This window comes from Xiphophorus maculatus, chromosome 6 (genome assembly GCF_002775205.1).
Source record: "Xiphophorus maculatus strain JP 163 A chromosome 6, X_maculatus-5.0-male, whole genome shotgun sequence".
In the NCBI taxonomy this organism is placed as follows: domain Eukaryota; kingdom Metazoa; phylum Chordata; class Actinopteri; order Cyprinodontiformes; family Poeciliidae; genus Xiphophorus; species Xiphophorus maculatus.
Window position 1 is genome coordinate 25,782,976 of NC_036448.1, and position 20,043 is coordinate 25,803,018.

Below are 20,043 nucleotides of genomic sequence, written 5' to 3' on the forward strand. Positions count from 1 at the left end.
TCTGAAACAACTTAGTTTATGATTCACCAAAAAAAGATTCACATCGAATGAACTGTCCTGCTAAACAAGCCACTCCTGGGAGAACAGGCATTTCTCTCTGTGCAACTAATTAATCTGCAGGCTGTTCCTCCCCACTGACATGAGTTATGTAAAACTAAACGTTGGGTTATTTAAGTTTGGTCTCCTTAATGCTGTTGTTTAAATATATTTCAGTACATGAGTTGTATTTACAAGACTGCAAACTATTCCATTGTTTGAGTTATAAGATGCTGTGTCTTCTTGTGTTTATTCATCAGCTGTATTTATAGGCCGTAATCCTGCTCTGTTTTACATGGCGGTGTAGTCTATTGTTTTGATTAATAAGCCGTGTTATTGCCTTGCATGGATTCAGAACCGACATTGCACCGCTGCTTCTGATTGGTGCTAAAATCTGCCGCAGTAAGAAATGAGCTCAGTATTGTTTCCACTGTGAAGCTTTCCAGACAATCCTCCAGCTTTGTTTTGGTGTTTTAAAATGTTTTTATAGAGTTTATGCTCTTTAAAAAAAAACTAAACAGCATCAAATTCTGGGATTCTTAAGCTTAAAATACTGAAAAACATCTAGCAATTGTTTATTTAATCTATTAGTCAGACAATGAATCAGTTAATTGACTAAAAATTGGCACAATTTACAGAATTTTTATTTAATCACTTTAGCATTTTTTATACAATATTATAGGTATATTAAAAATGCACATAAACTAATAATTATTGGCTAAAATGCAGTAACTTAGCATTCCCTTTGAGAACACTTTATCACTTGTAGATTATTTGACAAATTAACTGATAATTAAGTGGACAGGTAATGGTGCTTAATAAGAGATTTTATTTTTTACAGAATTTGGACCAGGTTAAGCTAAATCTGTTCCACCTGTTGAGTTCTGAGTAAAATATGTTTACAAACGCGGATATGGTTCAACCTGATCACAGTTTTTAATCACGTCATTTTCAGAGTCTGTAATTAATTTATTAATCGCAATGAATCACATTTTAATCAAAAACTGTGTATCATAAAAATAAACTACATTTTCAATTCTAAGGCAGTTTTTGCTCTCAAATTATTGAATAAGTAGACATATGAGCTCAACAACATAGATAGTTATTGTTTTTAATCTTTTGTTTATGTTATTCAGCCATCAGATTGGTGCACAGTGTTATTAATCAGCTGGTTATTTTCTTCTCTGGATATCTACCAACTTTAGTTTCATCCTTCATAATAACAAATGTGCTCCCACTGCAGACACGGTTATCTCTGTCTGTCCAGAACTGCAGCTCTGATCACTCACAGACGTTTTATCTGTATTTTCTTCACTCCTTTCTCTGCTTTGCTTTATTCCCACAATGCTTCTTGGCTTTAAATTCCTTCTTTTAGTTGCATATTCACTATTGTCGCTGTCATTTTCATTTTACCAACAGATTTCTGGTTTGATCGTCCGGTAATGTATGCAGACTGACTGAGATCGTTGGCGGTGCATTTAATCACACGTTTATCCTTTCGGCTCTGCTAAAAGATTCTTTACTGACAGAAAATGAGATGAGATATTTCTTGGTTCTTGAACAACATTAACAAGGTCAAGTGAAGAGTTTCTGAGGCTTCAAAGCCTTGCAGTTTCCTCGAGTGGATTGTTGTATGAAATATGAGCAGCTGTGTTAAAAGGTATGTGGCTATTGATGAAATTGCACACGTTCAACAAAAACACAGCTGCAGCTGTGATCTGATGCTAACTACAATCATCTGCAGACATCTGATATGTTCAGCCTCAGGGTTGATTTTCAATGACTTTTTATATCTCAGCTTCATGGTTTTTACTGGTGAAATCTAAAATAAATCATTTAAATGTAAAAGGCACTCCAAGGCAATTAGCCAGCCATGTGCCATCATTTAATTTGCACAGAAAAAATATGTAAAACAGAACAAAGATTCCTGTCATTCCCTCACTTTTCCTACTGATGCACTAGAAATTTCATCTTAATGTAGAAATCCACCCGTATAAGCAAATAAATTAACCTCAGGTTGATTTTTTATGGTCCTAAAAGCTGAAAAAGTCATATGGTAATGTAAATGTATATCAGAGGACTTGTTTATTAAATCTTCCTTTTTAATTTCTACATTAGGTAAAACATCTATGAGGCATAAAGGGGCGGTATTACACATTTTCCAACCACTAAGTGCCATTTTGTAGCACAATCAAGTAACAATATTACCTTCAGTTGTTGTAGAAATATATGCTAAACATATATTTTTTTAAATTTGACTTTGCAATTTAGCGCCTAGAAATTGGGCCTCTGTCTCTTTAAGAAGCTCTTACTCGTCAGAACATTGTTTCTCCATTCTTTGTGGAAATAAATGTTTAGTCATCTTGAATGATTGCCACAAAAAAATTTAAGATTCCTAAAACATGCATGAAAGAATCAAGACAAAAATCCAGTTATGTTTTTGATCAGGAAATAACATTACAACAAAGATAACAAAAATATATAAAACATAAAGCCTTCCCTTAAAAAATTGAAAGGTTCATTTGTAGCCATTAAACCACTTATGTGTAGTTAAAATTTGTCAAGCTGTGTCTCCATTGACTATAAAATCGCCCCAATTTGAATTATAAGAAAGATTCTCTTGTAAAAGTCTTTAACTTTTACAAAAATATGTTTTATTACATATTTGTTAAAACTATTGCGACAGTATAATATGAGAGAGATAATCTGTGAAAACATTTGTCTCCTCCTCCTTTTCCCTGAGCTGCAATGGACCTTACGAAGCTCCGCCCACAACCGACCCACGTGACCGCAAGTCTCACAAGCAAAGCCTCGCTGCTCGTTGTTTCTATGTAAACATGACTGATTAGTGCATCATTTCTACCGGATTTTCACAATATATCAGCTACTACAATGGACAGAGGAACTAACAAGTTCATGTCATCATCTGGGAGGAGGTTACTGGTTTCTCAGTCACAAGCTGGTTGCAAACCTGAGGCCAGCAGGTGTCAGTCAGTTATGGTAGATCTGAACTTTGACCTCAATATGAGAAGCTACAGCCTGATAGGAGGAACCAAAGAGCTCTGTAAAGGTAAAGGCAAATCTTCTGAAGCTGTGATATAATTCATTTAATTTCACATAATTATCGCGGTAGAAGCCATTTGTTTGTTAAAATTTTATGAAATATATTTGTTCTATTTGATGTTTGTTGTGAATGACATAAACTCACAAACGAACGAGGTAATCAGTCCAACGTTTAGAAACTACAGCGGCTGTAATGAGCCACAGCAAAGGTAAACAAAGGTAAAATAACCTGAACAGGTGATCAACTCAAAACCACTCCTACCTTTTTACTCTCTCTCTCTTTGTAGTTTAAGCACACCTGTTACCGTGGCAACCGCCTGCGCCCCGCAAGACGAGCAAAGATTACGTTAAAAACAAAACATTCAGTCCGTTACGATATCAAGTTTCCAGGCTTGATATTTATTTCTCGCTTATTAATCAGCGCTTCCCTGAACACAGCGACGGCTAATTGACTAGCTGTACTTGGTGCTAACGTGGCTAACACGAGTAACAGTTTAGTCCAAAGCCATTTCTGCTAAAATAAAACCTTTAGTGTATGTCAGATACAGACACATTGCATATTGATCTATTTAGCTAACGTAAGACTGTGTAGCAGACAGGCTTCAGGGTGTAGAAGTTGTATCAGTTCTGCCTTTATGCTGTACTTAGCTAACGGGAAGCTAAGTGTGTTTGTGAGACGGCCACGCACGTGACCACGTAGAATGGGCATCAGCCAATGAAAAGCGGCTCCTCTGGTAAGGTCCATTGCCATCTGCATGTGGAGGGGGGGAGGAATGGCGGAAGTATCGAGTCCGATGCTGTTGGGGGGCGGGGGGTGCGCGCGCAGTACTCCGATGTCGTTTTGTTACTCATTCTGCTGGCTCAAGTAGCTTCAATTTTGACGCGCAAGACGTAACCGGTAAAATCCGGTTTAGGATTTTCAAAACAATAGATCCGGAAGTAGTTCATTATTTCTTGCGTGGCCAGGTACCGGTCGGCGGACCAATTGGTACCGGGCGCGGCCCGGTGGTTGGGGACCACTGCTCTACGGTGTTGAATCCATCTGATTTTTGATTAATTACTGCATGGACGAACATATTCACCTGTGGTTTTAATTACATTCATTTAATGGAAGTTTCAAAATTGTTTTTTTCCCAACATTAACAGAATATCGAAAAAGTTTTGCGCATATTTGTGTTGTGTTGTTTCAGCAAGACCATAAAAACCATCCATCCATCCATCCATCCATCCATCTTCTTCCGCTTATCCGAGGTCGGGTCGCGGGGGTAGCAGCTTCAGAAGGGAGGCCCAGACTTCCCTCTCCCCAGCCACTTCTTCTAGCTCCTCCGGGGGAATCCCGAGGCGTTCCCAGGCCAGCCGAGAGACATAGTCCCTCCAGCGTGTCCTGGGTCTTCCCCGGGGCCTCCTCCCGGTGGGACGTGCCCGGAACACCTCACCAGGGAGGCGTCCAGGAGGCATCCTGACCAGATGCCCGAGCCACCTCAACTGGCTCCTCTCGATGTGAAGGAGCAGCGGCTCTACTCTGAGTCCCTCCCGGATGACTGAGCTTCTCACCCTATCTCTAAGGGAGAGCCCAGCCACCCTACGGAGAAAACCCATTTCGGCCGCTTGTATCCGCGATCTCGTTCTTTCGGTCATGACCCAAAGCTCATGACCATAGATGAGGGTGGGAACGTAGATCGACCGGTAAATCAAGAGCTTCGCTTTTTGGCTCAGCTCTCTCTTCACCACGACGGACCGGTACAGCGCCCGCTTGACAGCAGACGCTGCGCCAATCCGCCTGTCGATCTCTCGCTCCCTTCTTCCCCCATTCGTGAACAAGATCCCGAGATACTTAAACTCCTCCACTTGGGGCAGGACACCCCCCCTGACCCGGAGAAGGCACTCTACCCTTTTCCGGCTCAAGACCATGGCCTCGGATTTGGAGGCACTGATCCCCATCCCGGCCGCTTCACACTCGGCTGCGAACCGCTCCAGCGAGAGCTGCAGATCACGATCTGATGAAGCCAAAAGGACCACATCGTCTGCGAAAAGCAGAGATGAGATCCTAAGGCCACCAAATCGGATCCCCTCAACACCTTGGCTGCGCCTAGAAATTCTGTCCATGAAAGTGATGAACAGAATCGGTGACAAAGGGCAGCCCTGGCGGAGTCCAACTCTCACCGGAAACGAGCCCGACTTACTGCCGGCAATGCGGACCAGACTCTGACACCGGTCATACAGGGACCTGACAGCCCGTATCAAAGGGCCCGGTACCCCATACTCCCGGAGAAAACCCCACAGGGCTCCCCGAGGGACACGGTCGAACGCCTTCTCCAAGTCCACAAAACACATGTAGACTGGTTGGGCGAACTCCCATGCACCCTCCAGGACCCTGCCGAGGGTGTAGAGCTGGTCCAGTGTTCCACGACCAGGACGAAAACCACACTGCTCTTCCTGAATCCGAGGTTCGACTATCCGACGGACCCTCCTCTCCAGGACCCCTGAATAGACCTTGCCAGGGAGGCTTAAGAGTGTGACCCCTCTATAATTGGAGCACACCCTCCGGTCCCCCTTTTTGAACAGGGGGACCACCACCCCAGTCTGCCAATCCAGGGGAACTGCCCCCGATGTCCATGCGACATTGCAGAGTCGCGTCAACCAACACAACCCCACAACATCCAGAGCCTTAAGGAACTCCGGGCGGATCTCATCCACCCCCGGGGCCCTGCCACCGAGGAGCTTTTTAACCACCTCGGTGACCTCGTCCCCAGAGATTGGAGAGCCCAACCCAGAGTCCCCCGGCTCCGCTTCCTCAGTGGAAGGCATGTTGGTGGGATTGAGGAGGTCTTCGAAGTACTCTGCCCACCGGCCCACAACGTCCCGAGTAGAAGTCAGCAGCACACCATCCCCACTATAAACAGTGTTGGTGCTGCACCGCTTCCCCCCCCCGAGACGCCAGATGGTGGACCAGAATCGCCTCGAAGCCGTACGGAAGTCTTTCTCCATGGCCTCTCCAAACTCCTCCCACGCCCGAGTTTTTGCCTCAGCAACCGCCCGAGCCGCATGCCGCTTCGCCCGCCGGTACCCATCAGCTGCTTCCGGAGTCCCACAGGCCAAAAAGGCCCGATAGGACTCCTTCTTCAGCCTGACGGCATCCCTCACCGAAGGTGTCCACCAGCGGGTTCGAGGGTTGCCGCCGCGACAGGCACCGACAACCTTGCGGCCACAGCTCCGATCGGCCGCCTCGACAATGGAGGCACGGAACACAGTCCACTCAGACTCCATGTCCCCCACCTCCCCCGGGACGTGTTCGAAGTTTTGCCGGAGATGGGAGTTAAAGCTCCGTCTCACAGGGGATTCCGCCAGACGTTCCCAGCAGACCCTCACAACACGTTTGGGCCTGCCAGGTCTGACCGGCTTTCGCCCCCACCACCGGAGCCAACTCACCACCAGGTAGTGGTCAGTGGACAGCTCCGCACCTCTCTTCACCCGAGTGTCCAAGACATACGGCCGCAGATCCGATGAAACGATGACAAAGTCGATCATCGAACTGCGGCCTAGGGTGTCCTGGTGCCAAGTGCACATATGGACACCCTTATGCTTGAACATGGTGTTCGTTATGGACAATCCATGGCGAGCACAGAAGTCCAGCAACAGAACACCGCTCGAGTTCAGGTCGGGCGGGCCGTTCCTCCCAACCACGCCCCTCCAGGTCTCACTGTCATTGCCCACGTGAGCGTTGAAGTCCCCCAGCAGAACAAGGGAGTCCCCAGGAGGAGCACTCTCCAGTACCCCCTCTAAGGACTCCAAAAAGGGTGGGTAATCTGAACTGTCGTTCGGCCCGTAAGCACAAACGACAGTCAGAACCCGTCCCCCCACCCGTAGGCGGAGGGATGCTACCCTCTCGTTCACCGGGGTAAACCCCAACGTACAGGCGCCGAGATGGGGAGCAACAAGTATGCCCACTCCTGCCCGACGCCTCTCACCTTGGGCAACTCCAGAGTGGAAGTATGTCCAGCCCCTCTCAAGGAGACTGGTTCCAGAACCAGAGCCGTGCGTCGAGGTGAGACCGACTATTTCTAGCCGGAACCTCTCGACCTCACGCACTAGCTCCGGCTCCTTCCCCACCAGAGAGGTGACATTCCACGTCCCAAGAGCCAGTTTCTGCAACCGAGGATCGGACCGCCAGGGTCCCCTCCCTCTGCTGCCACCCATCCCACACTGCACCCGACCCCTTTGGCCCCTCCCACGGGTGGTGGGCCCATGGGAGGGGGGGCCCATGTTTCCTCTTCGGGCTGAGCCCGGCCGGGCTCCATGGGTAAAAGCCCGGCCACCAGACGCTCGCCATCGTGCCCCCCCTCCAGGCCTGGCTCCAGAGTGGGGCCCCGGTGACCCGCGTCCGGGCGAGGGAACACCAAGTCCAAAGTTCTTGTCCATCATAAGGGGTCTTCGGGCTGCTCTTTGTCTGGTCCCTCACCTAGGACCTGTCTGCCTTGGGTGACCCTACCAGGGGCATGAAGCCCCAGACAGCATAGCTCCTAGGATCATTGGGACACTCAAACCCCTCCACCACGATAAGGTGGCAGCCCATGGAGGAGGACCATAAAAACATTATTTTTAAACATCTAAATGAAAAGTTCTAATTTAAATTCTAATTCTAATTTAAAACCCTTTAAAGCCAGATTGTTTTTTTTGTTTTTTTATATCCTGGTACGTTAAACCCTAGAATTGAAAGAAATGTTTCATTAAATCTGTAAATATGAATTTTTTTGCATGTGTTAGAAACTGTGTTAGTTGCTCTTCTGGGAACAGTGGAAGTGAGCAGGTGAATTTGCAGCTTAATTATCTGAATAATTATGCAGAAAGCTGGATAACGGTAGCTGTGATTCTGACACTGATGAAATTCTGTTGATATTTGCATAAAAAGCCTGATTGGTGCACGTTAAAGAGGATCAGTGTCACAACAATTTATCTTTCCATGCATTAATGCTGGTCATTTTGTAATAAACTGCTTTCATTGTGTTTTCTCAGACAAGATGTTGAAGGAGGTTTTCTGTCTGCGGCTTTGCTGCTTTAATAATTTATGAGTAATATCAGAGCGCAGACTGTGGGAGAGTCGCTCTGTGATTTATTGGTGTGAAAATAAGAAGCTGTCATGTTGAACCTCAGGGAGCAAACAGCTGCTTCATGAGTTTGTACTTCGAGGACAATAAAAGCTTCAGCTCCTGATCTCTGCTTTGAAAGGTTGCCATGTTTGAACAACAACAACAACAGAAACCCATCTGAATGAAAAGGAAAACTTCCTCACTTTTCTGATTGCTACATTTTCAGCTGCGAAAGTTTTTCTCTGAGCAAAATGAAACTTTTTGAGTCGCTTTTGCAAACAAAGCAGAAACAAAATCTGCTTCTTTTTGCATTTATTGGCGAATCTGTGAAAGTTTGCTGCTTCTTTGAATGTGCTCAAATAAAACCAAGGGGACATTTTAATTTTATTCACTTGCATAACAGCCAGTATTATCCAAAACTCTTCAACCATTACCGTCTTATTTTGCTTGTAAGACTTTCTTTTAGGCTTATTAAAAGTCTCTTAATGTTTTGGGGAGTTTTCCTTACAGTTTTTTTTTATCTCTGTTTTTAATCATACAGCCAATCAGCTGCAAGGAAAATAAATGCAGCTCTTGGATTGGCTGCTTTGCAAACACTAGCCAATAGCGTGTCAACAGCTTTCCGTCTAAGTGGTTCAACTTTATACTCTGTAGCTGTGTTTCTATTCCTAATTTGCGCAAAAAATGTGTCAATATTCCACTACTGTTGAAAACACAAGTTCATAATTGCTGTGTTTTTAGTAAATAAGAAATGTGATTAAAATCATTGAATAAGTTTGTTCATATGATAAATTATTAAAAGCCATGCCACAATATTGTCCTCCAACTACTGCCTGTTGCCTACCTCTTTGTGGTTTGCGTCAGCGGCAACATCCGGTTGTCGATCATCTGGCTTGAGTGTTTCCATTGCAGTTTTTCGAACCAATTTCGATACGGCCAAAATAACACCTCCTACTATCAAGAAAACTTTCTATCAACATTCCCTTAAGCAATTTTTTTTTGCTTAAGGGGAAAAATGTATTTTATATTTTTTTCAAAATATCAAATTGTGCAATTATCTTGTCGATGGGACTGCAACTTATGAAAAAGATCTACGAATAGGCGAATTTACCAAAAATAATTTTGAATTAAATTCCACAGAAACATCTGAGAAAAGACGTTAGTTCGCTGAATCTTTAATTTCAACAACCTGTAGTTTTATTTTCTGAATATTTTTTGTTTTCAGGAGGCACGGCGTCCAGGCAGAGGGGTTTCAGAGGCTGCATCCGCGCTCTGCAGCTGAACGGTATTACTCTGGACCTGGAGGAAAGGGCAAAGATTACGCCCGGCGTTCGGCCCGGCTGCCCGGGTCACTGCAGCAGCTACGGCTCGCTGTGCCAGAACCAGGGCCGCTGTGTGGAGAGAGCTGCTGGGTTCCACTGCGACTGCAGCCTGTCGGCTTACACTGGAGTCTTCTGCCAAACTGGTATAAATCTATGTATAAATAATAAGTGCAGAAAATGCTTTGGACATGTGATATCTGTGCTAAAGTACATGTAATCTGCTATATTTATTTATATTAGATATTTTCAGATATACAGTACATGGCCCCAAGCAAAGCTTGGCTGTCACAGTCATATTCAATAAATTAGAAAATGCATTCTGGTGAGGCTAATTTTGTCAGATTAAAATTTTGAAAATTATTTTTAAGCAGGTCTTAAACATACTTCTCATTGTCTGTATTAAAATGTCTTTTTTTCCTTAGGAAATATTATAATTCATTAACTTTAAGCTGAAAATCATAAATTCAGCTAATTAGCTGATGTGCAAATAACAGAGCTAATTTTTCATTTAGCTCTTTAGCGCATATGCTAACTATGAAAACATAAAGTGCTAATTTATTTGGCTGTTTTGTAAACTGTCAGTTGAATAAACTTCAACATTTGCGTTGACGTTTTGGTTATCATCAGTTAAGAACTCATCAAGTAGTTAGATGTTTTATATTCTACCTCTTAATTTGAAGGGAGTGAAGAATGCTAATGCAGCAGTTCCATTTCCTCTCCTCATGTTCTTTCCCCATCATTCCCATCCAATAACTTCATTTAAAAAAAGAAACATACATGAACAAATTAAAACAGGGACAGTAGAAAACATGATATAAACATGATTACATGTACATTATAAAGTCAAAATGACATTGGTACTCGAGGGTTGTAGTCTTTCAAAGGCAGGTATGATTTGAATTGAAGTTAGCGCTTTAGCATTAGCTTCTGCTAAATACTGTGTAAATGTTGCACTTTACTATTAGAAGTAATTTTTATAATGAGCGCAACTAACTTTTTATTTAGCCGCACCCCCAACAGATCATAACTAATTGTAATAAAGACTTGAAATCATTAATCTGTGTTTAAACAATTTATGTTTTACTTAGTGATGAAGTTACTGAGATAAATGAGCTTTTTGATAATAACCTAATTGATTTATTTATTTTGCACTAATTTGGCATTTATCTCCTGAGAAAAAAAACTCATAAAATCCCTCTTAAAGCTTCCTTAAATGTGTCAACTCCCCACCTGTAAAGCCGAATGAATTAACACAGATTCTCTGAATAGAAGAAACGTGTGAAAACCATAAAGATGTGAAACCAGCCAACTGGTTTCGGTTGGAGCTGATAGAACAGATTTTATATTCACAGAACAGATTTTTGGTCGACTTCACCTCTGTTTCAGAAGGTGGGTGGTGGTGCGTCTCTGCTGCTACACCCACTGAGAGCAAAGAGAATAACAATGCATTGTTATTCTGACCGTCCGTAAATCCTTTAACTGGAGAGTTGAGCCGTCTCTGCGCTTTGAAAGGACCCTCTTAACCCCCCGCCCACCGACTATTGACATGCTGATGCACACCCAGTGTGAGTCACACTGACGCACTCACTGCTTAATATTTCACACAGAAAACACAGTTTTATGCTTAAAAAGCTTTCAAATAGCCTTAAGAAAACTTTCTTTCACTCAACAGTCACACTTCGTATTCCTACAAGCTGCGTTAAACTGCTTAAACTATTTTGACTTTTTGTCAAATGTACATGTTTCAGATCATCAAACTGAATTTTATATCAGACTAAGACAAGTCGTGTAAATTTAATGGGTAGTTTTTATGCAATGGTTTCATTTTACATTACTAAAGGCAAAAATATATCAATCAAACCCTACTGACCTGTTTTACCTCCCTGAAAACATGATATAAACATGATTACATGTACATTATAAAGTCAAAATGACATCTTAGCACAGGATCTATGGGGATACAAGACTTGTTTATCATATTTTTTGCACAAAATCATTCTTGGATGAAGTGATTTTAGTCATTTCTGCTGATTTTGAGATGTTCTTGGGTCTCTATCACTTTAGATCCAAATGAATTGCTGCTGGCCACGCCCCCTAACTCAACGTTTGCACTCCTATGTGAAAATGGCTGTACATGTACACGACAGTGCATGTTAGAAAAGCAGAAGTGGAGCTTTCTGCACATAAACAAGAATGCAGAAAACAGTTTCTAGAGGCTACATGTCTGCAGCCATTTTCAAGTGCATGTGTAAAAATTGTGCATTTATATCTAGTCTAGAAACTGCTTTCTGCATTCTTGTTGGTTGTGCAGAGGGCTCGAGTTCTGCTTTTCTAACAAGTACGGGTGTATAGTTTCAAATCTGCTTACAGCCATATTCAAGTGTGAGTGTAAACGTTGAACATGGACATAATTAATTAATTTCATACTGTATTCTCTTTACTGATTTTAAAGGGATTATTTTTAAACTAAATGTTGGTTTTATACTTCGATTTTATTTCGACCTATACCTGCAGGCCCCAGTGTCCTTATTTTAGAAATGGTAGTCTGAAGAAAATATGATTGCAATATCATATTTCATATATTAAAACAACTGAATCCACATGTATTAAAGGGTCTTGTATTAAGTCATCCCTAGCAAGCACGAGAGAGGTTTTTAAAAATCTAATAAACAACATGACCTTTTTAGTTAATTTACGTTTAATTACTGCCTGGCCAGAACTGTAAATTAGAGGCTGAATAACAGCACTGAACAATGAGTCAGAGACACTGAGGTTATTAAACCTGTTCTCAAAATGTCAGCGATACCTCAGCTAAACGTTTTGCAGGAGGAACACTGCTTCTGAAAATCTTGGAAAATTAACTTTTCTCCTATTAAAGAGAGAAATTGATAAAAATCTAAATTAAATTTGACCTGTTACAGGTTAGGATGCGTCTTTCATCGATACAAAACATGTTCATTACACTTTTTGGATGAAATCATTCTTAGATAATGAGATTTTTGTGACGTTTAAGTAAAGTCAGCCAGAACCCAATACGTAGCCAAGACAAATGACCCGTTTTATTAGAAATAATGAGATGGTGTTGAAGGGGTTCCGCAGGCTGTGGTTACACTGGCGGGTCAGGAATGGGGAATCCACAGGGGCTGAGAATCCAGCCTTGAGGAGGTTGGGCGGGTGGACAATGGGACGAATATCCAACCAGAGGCTCAGTAGTCAAAACGGTCCAGGGTCAGGCAAGGAAAATCCGATATTCAGTAAACTGGAGGCAGGGTCAGAGGCAGGCAAGGTTCAGCAACAGGAGGTCAGAAACTCTTCTCAAGGTTGTAAGGACTAGGCAAAAGCAGTGGTCAAAAACAGGCAGGATCAGAAAACCAGAAACTCCTCGGACTTGAATCAGGGCTTGAGAGCTGTGACAGAGCAACAGACAATCTCGCACTGAGCTGGTGACGGGCTGCTGTTTAAATAGAGAGCAGCACAGTACAGGTGAGGATAATGAGTAATCAGCCTGAGGGAGGGAAAGTAAGCAGCACAGTTAAGGTAGAGCTGAAATTATCACAATTTTTGTCTGGTCAGTTCAGAATTAGCTGTTTTAGGGCCTCTTGTCACTTTAAATTTAAATAAACTGCTGCTGGTCACGCCCCCGTTCCCCCAACTCAACGTTTACACTCACACGTGAAAATGTCTGCAAACAGACACACAATTATACAACGATACGTCTTTGAAAAGCAGTAGTGGAGCCTCCTGCATGACCAACAAGAATGCAGTAAACGATTCCTGAATGGTAAGTCAACAACAAAACACTTGTCATTTCCAGCAGCATATGTATTGGTAAAACGTGCTTGAGCTCAACTTGGGTTGCTAGGTAACGGGCGGAACTCCACTGCACTGGGGTTGCTAGGTAACCACTCAGTGCGACTTAACAATTGGGAGGTTTTTGAAAATGCCACTAAACAGCTGGATTTATATTTTTAGATGCTTAGGATGTTTTTTTAGAAGCCGTTGAGACCCAAAAGAAGTATAAAAACCTCCAAATTGTGAATTTTGCATAATAGGTCCCCTTTAAACATCAAACATTAAATCTTTGTATGTTGAAATAAAATCTGACATTAAGCTGGCTGTTTTTCTGTGGGGCATCAGGAAACCAGACGCCTCCCTCTGAAGGGATCTCCTCTCTCTTTTCCAGAGGTGTCAGCCGACTTTAAATCTGGGACGTCGATCAGCTACGCCTTCAAAGAGCCCGACGAGCTGAGCAGAAACAGCAGCGACCTGCCCTCCTCCATCTACTCTGACCCGCTTCCCAGAGGAGAAAACGTCTCTCTGAGCTTCAGGACGACTCAGAGTCCAGCGCTGCTGCTCCACGTCAGCTCCCACTTCAACGAGTATCTAGCTCTGCTCATCAACAGGCACGGTAAGGGTCAGGAGGTCATTCCAACAGAGGGCCACGGTCGAATGTAAAGGATAAATTATACAAAATACAGTTATACAGTGAATAAATTGTTACATCATAAATTAAATAATTTTTTTCTAAACATTTGGCATTTAAACATGTTCTTCATTAAATTTCTTAAGCAGTAAATAAAATTTTGGACAAAATCTAATTAAAGAATGTTATTGGAAAGTCTGAAGGATTTTCTTCATGTTGTTTTTATTACTTTTGACTCTATAAGTGATCTAGAAACTGCTTTCTGCATTCTTGTTGGTTGTGCAGAGGGCTCGAGTTCTGCTTTTCTAACAAGTACGGGTGTATAGTTTCAAATCTGCTTACAGCCATATTCAAGTGTGAGTGTAAACGTTGAACATGGACATAATTAATTAATTTCATACTGTATTCTCTTTACTGATTTTAAAGGGATTATTTTTAAACTAAATGTTGGTTTTATACTTTGATTTTATTTCGACCTATACCTGCAGGCCCCAGTGTCCTTATTTTAGAAATGGTAGTCTGAAGAAAATATGATTGCAATATCATATTTCATATATTAAAACAACTGAATCCATGAAGTAAATTAATAACTTATTCAGAAATAATTCGTAAACTTCAAGTTCTGTAAAAGTAACCTGTAAATACTTGTACTTATTTTCACTGTGTATTTTAATATTGTCTGTGATTGTCCTCCAAGTTTTGTGAAAGTTTTCTGTAGGTTCTAGAAAACCGCCTGTAAATAATGAAACATAAAGTGTAAATTTTCTAAAGTAAATTTCAGAATGGATTCTGTAATTTCCGGGCTTGTGGATTCTGTGAATGTAATGCAGTTTCTGTGTACCTGCTAAATCTTTGCATTTTCTTTCAGTTTTGACAAAAGTTACAAAAATTGGTTAGTACTTTTAAGATAACTTTCATATTTGAGGTCAGTTCCAGAAAGTAACCTGTATATTATTGAAAATTATATAAATTATATACATAATATAAATTATGTGGAGTTAACCTTAAAACTAGCCTTTGAGTACCAGAAATTACTATTTTAGTTGTTAAAAATATTGTGTAAATTCTTGAAAATTGTTTATCCCTGAAAACCTCTTCAAAGCTAGCATGAAGTCCTGAGAAAGCTCTGTGAAATACGTAAAACTAAACATATAAAAACATGGTAAATTCCAGAATATAACCTGGGTTTTTTACAGAAATAAGTACAGTCTGGAAAGCAACCTATAATCTCTAGAAAGTAACTTTTAAGTTCTTAAAAAGTAACTTGTTTTTGCTCTTTTTTGTAATTTTCTTTCCTTTGTAACGTTCTGATAGTAACCCGTAAGTTTTAGAAAGCAATTGTTTAGTTCACATATTTCATAGAAACGGTTTTTGTTCTTTTTTCATGAAGTCAAATGCTGTAGAAAAGAGAAGCCACTTAAAGAAACGACTGGAAACTTGTTTTATCTGTAAAATATGTCCAGAAGTTCAACTTCAGCCTTTCATTATTCAGGAGTCTAACACGGATGGCAGTTTGCAGCTTCATTTGCTGTTAGTGGATTTTTTTCCTGTTGTTAATCACTTAAGGAAGCTGATAGGAAGTGAGGCATTACGATTTTGTGCTGACATCCTAAAAGTAAAACAACCAATTAGGAGCTTTTTCCTTGTTTTGCCTTCAGATAACCAAGACTCCAGATAAAAACACTGGAGCTCAAACACAAGAGTTTTACTGATTATCTATTCATTTTAAATTAATGTAGCAGCATCAGGTAGGTTGATCATTATCTAATACTTTTCAGGCAGAGAACCACTTAACCCATTTAACAAACAATAACACAACATCTTCATATATACAACCTGAAGTTAGAATATTACTCTCTTAATGCGCTTATTGTTGTTTTTTTATTTGTTCATCCTAAAGACAACGGTGATGCTGCTTGGTAAATGTGACCGGCTGCAACAAAACCATGAACAAGTCTGGGACGTTTCCAGATTCTGAAAGTTTTTAATTCTAAGATTTCCAATGATGTCAAACACATGGAAATCAAAAAAAGAAGTTGTGCTGTGTGCATTAATAATGTTTTAGGACTATTTGCACAGTAAAAGAAAGGTAAACTTGACTGGCTTTGGCAGAAACAAAAATCTTCTGCTCTTTTAAATATAAAAATTATCCACACATTTCTGTCAATTGTATTTAATCACCAATTAAATCACTTTGAATTAGATAAAAATAACAATAGGTCCTAACACGTGATCAGCACATGCTGATTATGTTTTCTTATAAGCAAGAAAAGTTGTAAAAAACTAAAGAACAGTTCTCACCAACTGAGACTCGTTCAAAAGAATCGAATTGTTCATGAACGACAAAGCAAAACTCTCAGCAGGTCTGAATTGGTTTCCTCCGATCTTATAAGTAATTCTGACTTTGTTTTCTTTCCGTTTTCTTTGGAATGACCCAGTTCTAACCTAGCTATCCATTATTATTATTAACCACAGCCATTTTGTAATCAGCCATTTATTTGCCGCATTTTGAGCTCAAGTCGCAGCAAATAAATTGTCATTTACATTCAGTCCCATGCTGACCACTAGGGGGCAGTTGGAGAAAGACTGTTGTAGAGAAATATTCTCTTGAAAGTATTTGGTTTCAGCTAACACTCTCAGTAATGACCAAAGTGTTTTTGTTAAATCTCCACTTTAGAAGAAATAAATCCACTCTGATATTGAGAGGGAATTATCCTCCTAATCCAGCAGTTATCAAACAAATTAAACACATAATCCTAGTCTGTTGGCGAAAAGACTCAAAGAACAACAAGGCCGCCTTCTCACAGAAGAGAAAACATCTCTGGTTTTGGAGATTTAAATTGTTTCTTTGTTTTGTCTTGCTTGTGAAGATGAGCTGGAGCTGAGGTACAAGCTTGACAGCAGCAGAGCTGCAGAGGTGCTGAGGAGCAGCATGAGGGGGCTGGCCAACGGGCTGCTGCACGCCGTTACCATCAGGAGGTCGGCTGACTCTGTGTCCATGCAGGTAAAACCGCCTCATTAGTGTGCAACGCACTGACACCGAGCAGCACCTGGATCCCCGTAGAGCTTCCTCTCTTTCTGCTTCTACGCCACAAACTCTGCAAAACACATCAAAGCTTCGCTGAGATAATTTACCCGGAAACCAGAAGTTGGACTAGATCAAAGGTCTGCAACCGGCGTCTCTTTGGACCTTCCACAATGGCTTCTAAAAACAAAATTATAAAAACTAACTAGTGTTTTAAAAAAAAAAAAAAAGGTTGGTATCATGTAAAACAGATATTTTATTAGCTTTACATCATGTTATATTATTACATCAAAAACATAGCTGCAGAGGGCAGCATAGTATTAACTGTTATTTAAAAATAATATGTATGTTATTGTTGTTGTTGAACATATGAAGAAGTGCTAAAAATCTTGGTTCATCTCAGCTTTCCAAAGTAAAATATCTGGAAAGTTTTTACGCTTGGATGAGGTAATTTTCTTTATGCATTTCACACGATAAACTACCGGATTACTGAGGCAAAGGATGGAAAAGATGTATTATGGCGCAACATGTTTTTTAATGACTTATCACATGAAGTAAATTTCCGTTCTGTTTTTAACATTCAGATGAGGTGGAGGACGAATCGTTGTTAACGAGATATAAGGCTAATTAATGTTAAACCTGTTCAGCCTTCGTTTGGCAGTGAGATTCATATCTCAAGGACACTTAAAATTATGCAAAAGTCCAATGGAGAACCAAGGTGCGTTTTATTCCTGAAGCTCCGCTCAGTACTAACGTGTCACTTCCTGGAAGAAACTCCGACAGAGCAGCCGAAAGCCATGAAATATGAAGCTTCCTAATCATATCTGGGCTTACTGAATCACAGATCTTGTTAACAACCTCGGATGATATACGAGGGGAAATGCATCTAAGCAGCAGCCAGTGTGTGTGTATAATTATAAACATAGTGAGATAAATAAGAAGGTGACCTCGTCTTGCTCTGGTGCAGCCTCCTGATTCATGCCGTTTGTAAGGAATCGGTGAAATATGAGCCCCTTCTTATCCGTTTATATCATTGTGAATTGTTTTTATCTTTAGTGTTCTGCAATAGAAAGCAGGAGGCTTGAAGTGGTTGTGGAGAAAATTATCTCCTACAGCAGATTTACTTTTAAATCTCCTCATGTTTGAGGTGTTTTTCTCTCCTTTCAGATAAAAATGATCTTCAACCTTTTTCTTTACCATAAATACTGAGCATTATTCTTTTTATTTTCCATCAGGTCGACGATAACGCCAGAGAGGACTTCAACCTGAGCTTCGCTGGAGAACTTGGCAGGCTCAGGTCTCTCGTTCTGGGCCGAGTGCCGGGTAAGTCGGGATGGATGAAGATCCATTTGGTTAAAAAACACTTTGACTCGTTAGCTCAAACTCTGGGCTGCTTGGCCTTGTTTTTCTCTCAGCTCTGAGAGGTAAATATATACGTTACCAGCAGGACTAATCCAGATGATTTGAGAGAAAAGTTTGAGGTTGAAACAAGAAGTGAAGATAAATCCACCCACACAAATTCATTTTCTATGAGTTTTGTGTTTGCTTCTAGATTCTTCCTGCTGAGCAATGAAACGCAGATTCTAGTATAATTTTAGACTTTTGTTGCCTAAATCCACTAAAAGTTTTCAACCTCATTCTGCAGCAAATTATCCTTTTTAGATTTTTCTTCCAAGAAGCCAAACTGTGTTATATTTTAAAATAGTATTTTGAGAGTTTCATTTTCTATTAGCTATTTCTTAAAATTGTTTATAGTCCACTTTTTTGTTACTAAATATTACAGCATATGCACACACACACCTAGTGGAACTGCATATCTGCTGAGTTCATTATATGAGCTACTTCTCAATGAAACACTGGTAAAAATGTAAAAATGTAGTTAGATGGTTAATGTGAGGATTTTCTAAAGGTGGAGTTTCAGAATGATTTGGAGTTTTTAAAGAGACAAAGGCCCAATTTCAAAGAAATTGGGCCTTTGTCAATTGGGTCAAATTTCTTTTAAGTCATATTTGATTTTTGTAGTTGTTACAATATGTCTTAAAAATACATTATACTGCCTCTTTAATGGAAACGCTGCAATTGTGTTTTTAAACATCAGCTGAATATCGATAAAATTTTGCGCACATTTGTAGCGAGTGACAGACCTAATGATATTTTGTAGATAATCTGCCTGCACAGCACTTTCGCCACCCCAGCTGGTATAAATTTTATCTCCTCTGATGTAAAGTTCCTCCGAGCTCAGTGCTGTCCGTAGGGTTTAACCGCCTTCATGTCAAAATGTGACCCACAATCCCCTCTGTCGAACCAGAGCGGGTGCAAAGTCAAATCGGAATCAGAAAAAGCAGCGGCGAAGTGGATTTCCCGTCGCTTCCCCCCAGCCTCGTCATCCATCAGGCTAACTAATGGAGCCAGAAGGAACACAGGGAGGCTGGGAGAGACGTGATGTAGCGAGCAGAGCAACAGCTGAAAGACGGCTGTAATGTTTCCTCATCAACATGCAGATGTGTTCAGGTAACAGTCAGCTCTCAGTCATCTGATGCAGCTGTTTGTGTCGGCTTTAGCAGCTGCTGTTTACGCTGCAGTGAGGAGTTCAGATGAGTGATGGAGAGGATGGAGTCGGTGGAATTAACAGATAAAGGCAGAGAGGGAAGATTTGTCCCATGGAGTGATGGATGCAGACGTTAAAGCTGCATATTTGGCAGCTTGTCAGCTGGATTGAATGTTTTTATGAGCTGAAGTGAGTAATAACACGAAGCAATGAGCTTTGGTGACAGCCTAATGTTTGTGCGTATCATGATTAACAAGACCAAAGGGGTTTTCAAACAACCTTTTTGAATTCTCTGTCTAAAAAAAAAGATGCATTCAGACCTGAACCTTCAGAGACACATAAAGACGGTTACAGAATCAGCCTTCTATCAACAGAAATAAAACTAATGTTATTATCTTTGGACCTAAGAACAATCTAGAGTCAAACAGCTTCAGTTATTACAACTAGAAACTAGAGATCAGGCTGAAATCTGGGTGTAGTGATGGACTCGGACCTGAACCTTCAGAGCCACATAAAGACAGTTACAAAGTCGGCCTTCT

The 20,043-nt window shown here is 41.1% G+C and overlaps 1 protein-coding gene across 1 annotated transcript in view; it reads left to right on the forward strand.

Annotated features, from left to right (window-relative positions):
• LOC102224303 (contactin-associated protein-like 4) overlaps nt 1-20,043 on the forward strand; it is a 107,717-nt gene that overhangs the window by 82,462 nt on the left and 5,212 nt on the right. The window contains exons 18-21 of the mRNA XM_023335797.1: nt 9,412-9,651; nt 13,692-13,916; nt 16,802-16,935; nt 18,192-18,279. Of these exons, the coding sequence (XP_023191565.1) occupies nt 9,412-9,651; nt 13,692-13,916; nt 16,802-16,935; nt 18,192-18,279 (687 nt within the window). The remainder of the gene's footprint in view (nt 1-9,411; nt 9,652-13,691; nt 13,917-16,801; nt 16,936-18,191; nt 18,280-20,043) is intronic.